Genomic DNA, 5,886 nt, shown 5'->3' on the forward strand with positions numbered 1-5,886 from the left:
TGGTCCCACGTCTAAACATAATAGCTTCTTTCCAATATTTAAACACGCATAGTCGCAACCCCTCATTTAGAAACATAGTACACAACAAGATTCATGAACTAAGTTTCGAAATCAAAGACTGAAAGGTTCTATGCCATACACATTATACATGCCATCCCTCCACTCATTTTCTTTCGTGTTCCTTTTCTTGTTCTCTCCATCTCCATTTCGAGTCAGAGACCAGCCCCATAAACTGAAGCTTACTACCCCTGCAATCACACTATGAAAGCAATTTTTTTCTAGTAACTCTGCTAAACTTAGGGTTACATGCAGAACGAGAATAGCACCATGGGAAATCCCATTATCAGGAGAACGAGAATTGAACCGAATATGGAAGTTAATTTACAAGACCTGGAACCTGGAATCAGTAAACCGGAGATTAACCACATTGGATTTATGAACAAAGAGCTTTGGAAGATGGTTCACAAAATAACAAGTTAGCTTCAAAACACGTTCTGCTGAAGTCTTCCACTGTTTAGCATTATTACTGCTATATTATAATAACTACAATACAGACAGAATACCAGAAGAGTAATATCAGTACTAATTCTATTCTTGGCGAAGAATAGAACACCTAGTAGAGATGCCATTGTCATAATAAACAATCTAGATAAAAATATACGAGATGCTAAGGTGCATTTTTACAGTGATAGCATCAATATACATGCAGCTTGCTTATTGCAGAGTTAAGAAAGAGAGACCATCTTTTTGAAATCTGGATCTCTGCCATCCACTTATCACACAGAATACTATAACTATAGAAATATAAATTACCTGCTGCATCAGCGACAGAAATTTATGAGTTAATGGCTGAAGGGTTAAGAGAGAAGCTAAAGAAGTTTTCCAACGTGTTCTTCTTCTTCACTCTTACAGCAGGCTGCAGTTGAAGGACGATTCTGCTGTCAATATATAGACGTAAGAGCTGTACTTATCTCTGGCTAAGTAGAAATTTTCTACAGTTCAGTCAAGTAGATAAATTGCTTGCTAAGAACTGATTTTCCTCTAAGGTACTTCAATGAGAGAGAAATTTGCAAATATCACAGCTCTGATACTTCAGCAGCTAACCTGTAACCAGGAAAGTTAATTCAATTAGCTGGAATAAACTCTTTTATGCTACATAATCACCTGTTTATAAAATCATAATATCCAGTAAATTGCTATTTGCATTCCACAACAGCTAAACCAAGCCCATTGTTAAACTACAAATAGAGGAAATGAAACACAAAAAAAGAGTTACTTGGCGACATCGTTTCCAAAAGAGAAAATTTCAAAAAAAATCCTCCATACCTCAATAAATCTTCCCCATCTGGGGGACAAAAAAAAAATTGATATTCGATCAGGACAAGAATACATGGATATAGATCTGCATGCGAACAAATAGATACGAAGCTCCAGCCTAAATACAATTACCTTATGAGACTTGGTTATCTCAGTTGAGGGCTATGTGCATTTCTATTAAAAAATACTTCCTAAATCTCTTTCTTGATAGCAGGAAGAAAGGAATATAATTTATATCAATGGATTGGACGACAACTGGAACAATAAGTTGCTTTCCATCTAAGTCTACTCATCTTCCAATCCAGATGTCTATGTATAGTGAAAAATAAATTGTGACCACCACTCCCATCTAGGCATCTTTCAGTCTTTACTTTCAAGTAACTATGTCATTTAAAGAACAGCAGCACACTGGCATGCAAAATGGAATTTGTTTAAATGTTCACTAAACCATACAGAACACGAGAACAGTTTCCTGTATTGACGCATTTTCCATACGGATTATGCCCCTGTTTCGTAGGGATTAAAATTAGATTTTTAGTAGATTTTGATAAAAGTTTTTGAAATTTGTGGTTGAAAAGTTGTTGGACCTATGAAATATGTGGTTAAAATTGATCGTTTGACTTTGACTTAGATTAAAATCAAATTTAAATCATTACCCCACAGGGCCTATATCTTGTAATTATATTACCTCTCCTACCCAAGTTCAGTAAAGGCTGAACCTACCTCAACTGCATGAGTGCTATAAGTCTCACTTAGCATCCCATAAACAAAGCTTGATAGATAATGAAGCACATGCATAAGTCATTACGAATGATATGTGCATGAAGTTTCTGCCAGGAGAGGAAAATATTTGTATTCCTGTTTCTGATGTTGCAATTTTCTAAAACTAAAAATAGTTTGACCAGCTTAGAGCAAACTGATCATATGAATTACATCCTTGTGGGCTATTCAGGAAATACAAATGTTCTCTACGCACCTCGAAGTCAACTTTGCACATTCCTATTTCAAGTTGGTTTAACCTTTTCAAAACCCAAACCCAAGGATTTAAAATTATTTTCTACGAGAGAATTGTGTACTTTTACCTCTCTAATCGTTCTGAAACCAGTTCACAGTATTTCTGGTACTCCCTTTTGGGATTGCATGAACTTGTTAGCTTAGTGGACAACAGCACCTTTCCGATTCCATCACTGGACGTTTGAAGACCACAATCAACACAGAGAGATTCCAAATCTGATTCCTATAAGAAGAGCACACAATAATGAGTAAGTCCTGAGTTTGTCAAACATGCTATATTTATCTGTAAATAAAATCAAACAAGAATGCCATCAAATGAAGATGGGTCTTCATCTTGAGAAACAGAAAGACAGATGACGTACTTGCATCATGAGGAGGTTGGACAGGTGTGTCAGTGGATATGGTTGAAGCTTGTATCCTCCATAATTTACACAAGACAAGGCTAATGCTCGTATCTATTATATAGTTGATAAAGAAGAGAAAACTATTAGATTTATTATTACAAGTAACATAATAAATTGTATACTGATCCAATCAACAGATCAACAACCACACATGCATTGTTCCCACTAAATTCAAAGCAGCTACATATATCTTTTTATACTGCTTAGTCTAGAGATGTGCTCTAAACTATTGATAGGTCCAACACAATAAAATCTTTTTTAACCACAAGCTCATTAAATTTCAGAAGTTCACATTATACTCTCTAGTAAATTGCCATGGAAATTTGGTAATAAACTACCAAAAAGCACCAAATGAAAATGACCGAGTAATAAGTTGAATGGACAACATTATTACTCTTTAACTTTCATCAAGTACATTGACAATTGACCAATAGAAAAGTTTCCGCATAAAAATAAGAAAATGAACGAATAAAGCATCACTAAAGAAAATGAAATAAGAAGAGAACATAGTATTGGTTGTTCCAACAGCTAGAATGACCAATGAGTGATTAAAATAAAGAAAAAAGAAAAATACCAAAGAGTAAGAGATAATTATTGATCAATTAAATAATTGAAATGGTAAATAAACTTATCAAGTCATCCCATTCTCAAGCTTAATATTTGTAGGACCAAGTGTCTAAAGATAGATGACCCATCTGTGTTTTTTCCTACCTCACTACCCTTTTTTTCTTCCCAATTCATTTTCACTATTACCTTTCAGGTGGGAGAGAGAATTTGAATAGGTATGAGATCCATACCCTATATTTGTGCAAAAATTTGTACAATCAAGGTCATTTTTGGATGGAATACTTTTCTCGTCTCAATTAGAAAAGGTTCTATGGGGGTCATGAAATTCCACTTCAGTATGAGGCCACTGAAAAATAAACGGATATAGAAAAACTACCTCACTGATGTAACGTTCAATAATGCAATACTGCAGGTAGGATGCCTCTGCCTCTGTAGTATAGATTAATTGCTTGTAATTTCCCAATCGGAAAAATCTGCTTACAAGGGAAGTTAACAGTTGAAAAAAAGAAAAGAATAATGTAGTCAAATTAGACCATAAATACAACAGAGAGAGGTTATCAAGTGAAGTTATAAAAATAGAATAAAGCTAAAAAAAATTCCCAGTGAATTTAACCTCAATATTCTCCGGGCAAAACACATCTCTTTTGACTTCATGATTACAAAGGGAACATGACGGAACCACAAAGAGAGTGACTCGCCCTGTAGGTTAGAGAGAGCCAATTAAATTAATGAACCAGCTCAGGCTATGAACTTAAGAAAGAACAATATCAGAAGCAGGAGAGATTAAAGATATAAACCACTACCTGGTTGTCAGAACAGAGATGGAGAAGCACATAATATGAATGGAATTCTGCTTCATCCTTATAAATCGAATGTGGGGCTCGATTTGCTTCATAGAGATTAAATAGAGATGTAAGTGCTTTGGTAAGCTGCTCCATGTTGAGGTGACGAATAGAAGCAATATCTGGACTGCCACATTTAGGGAGCTTGTGATGTGATAAGATGTGAAATTTGACCTGTATGATATAAAACCAAAGAATCTGCTTTTATCGAAGTTCGAAATTTGGAATATTGGAACCATTAAATTGCATGATCATATTAGAGGAACATGCCAGCATACAAAAGGATAAATGCTGAAATGATATCTTCTCTTATACATTATCATATATGCTAATAAATTACAGATATATAAAGGCAGTACACATTCCAGATTATGAACAGAATCTATGCGAGCGGAGGTGCATGTCACGTAATTTCTTCTTGCATGCCTAAAAGCCACAGTATAAACGACATAACTCAGACACGATTTAATAACTTCAAGAATGAAGATGAAACAAGTCAGGAGTTAATGACAGTCTAATACACATTTCTAAACAAGCCTCAGAATTCACGTGAAGTGGACCAAACAAACAAACGATTAATAAGGTTATGATTCCATGGGAGACTTCCTACCAATTATCTAGTTATATAACTAGCTATTTTTACGCAGTGTTAAAGGAGTCACTACCCATGTACTACAAAACTAACAGTGACTTCTAATACATTTCAAAGAATAACAGTCACTTGAGGAGCTCCCAAAATTCCCATTCTTCAGCAATTTTTTATATGCACAAATTCCTTCAAACTTTACAGAGCTCCCAAAATTTCGGTACCAGTGATTGGGGACATTTAAAGGGAATGAAGATTTAATCAGTTAGTGACCATCTTGCATAAACTTAAATGACTCTTTTTCAAAAGAGCGGCACAACCTGTAGAACAAATTATAAGAGGGAAAGGTTGATCAAAGTTATCATGCCCTGATATGGTTGCAAAAGGGTAGATTTCATTACACCTCTCAGTAGATGATCTCATATTCATTGGGAATCAGGTACAGTCTTGGTGTGATTCTATTAGTCATTTGCTATACTGGGATTTGGGTTCTTGTAGAAATTCTGAATAAGATAGTAGGTTTATTCTGTGTGCATTAGATTCTCTGAAAAAGTAGAAACAGCCATAAGTAAAGTGCAAAAGTATAAATTCCCTAGTCTGAGGATACTGGGCATTCGTACAACCTAATTTTCATGGAAATTCAAATACATGTAAATAAATATCAGTCTTGAAATAGTGGCTTCACCAAACCAAAAATCAATAGAAAGAACTTGTACAGCCGAAAATAGAAAGTTAAAGATATGCTTAGTGAAAAAAAAAAATGGAAACTAATGGATGGAGCATTGGAGAAAGTTGAAATTATTTGTCATTAGCACCTACAACTAAATCTCCAACGGTGCGTCATCAGATGCCTACGCAATAAAATAATGGCAAATAGTGGCTTCACCAAACCAAAAATCAATAGAAAGAACTTGTACAGCCGAAAATAGAAAGTTAAAGATATGCTTAGTGAAAAAGAAAAATGGAAACTAATGGATGGAGCATTGGAGAAAGTTGAAATTATTTGTCATTAGCACCTACAACTAAATCTCCAACGGTGCGTCATCAGATGCCTACGCAATAAAATAATGGCGTATAGGATAAATCTAGATGCATAATCACTGCTAAAAAACACAGATGACAATAATAGACATAGAGATACATCAAAGAACTGCAA

The 5,886-nt window shown here is 34.8% G+C and overlaps 1 protein-coding gene across 2 annotated transcripts; it reads right to left on the minus strand.

Annotated features, from left to right (window-relative positions):
• Window positions 1-37: 37 nt before the first annotated feature.
• Window positions 38-4,353, minus strand: LOC111394839 (SAC3 family protein C). Of its 2 annotated transcripts, XR_002702749.1 has the most exons (7): window positions 4,106-4,353; window positions 3,916-4,001; window positions 3,679-3,775; window positions 2,694-2,786; window positions 2,400-2,554; window positions 814-1,104; window positions 38-397 (listed from the first exon to the last, which is right to left on the minus strand). XR_002702749.1 is itself a non-coding variant. In XM_023020862.1 (6 exons), the coding sequence occupies exons 1-6, from the start codon at window positions 4,238-4,240 to the stop codon at window positions 1,077-1,079; spliced, it is 594 nt and encodes a 197-aa protein (XP_022876630.1). In that variant the 5' UTR covers window positions 4,241-4,353; the 3' UTR covers window positions 458-1,076. The 2 variants fall into 2 exon arrangements, 1 of the variants encoding a protein (XP_022876630.1); XM_023020862.1 differs by lacking the exon at window positions 38-397 and having other exon boundaries at window positions 458-1,104.
• Between the last annotated feature and the right edge of the window lie 1,533 nt (window positions 4,354-5,886).

The sequence above is a fragment of the Olea europaea genome, chromosome 5, assembly GCF_002742605.1.
Source record: "Olea europaea var. sylvestris chromosome 5, O_europaea_v1, whole genome shotgun sequence".
NCBI classification, from domain to species: domain Eukaryota; kingdom Viridiplantae; phylum Streptophyta; class Magnoliopsida; order Lamiales; family Oleaceae; genus Olea; species Olea europaea.

Coding starts and splice junctions, on each gene's coding strand:
- LOC111394839 (XM_023020862.1), bottom strand. CDS start 4,240: ATGGAGCAGCTTACCAAAGCACTTACATCTCTATTTAATCTCTATGAA. Junction 3,776..3,915: donor TTTGCCCGGAGAATATTGAG/GTTAAATTCACT, acceptor CCTTGTAAGCAG/ATTTTTCCGATTGGGAAATT. Junction 1,105..2,399: donor GTTTCAGAACGATTAGAGAG/GTAAAAGTACAC, acceptor TCCTGGTTACAG/GTTAGCTGCTGAAGTATCAG.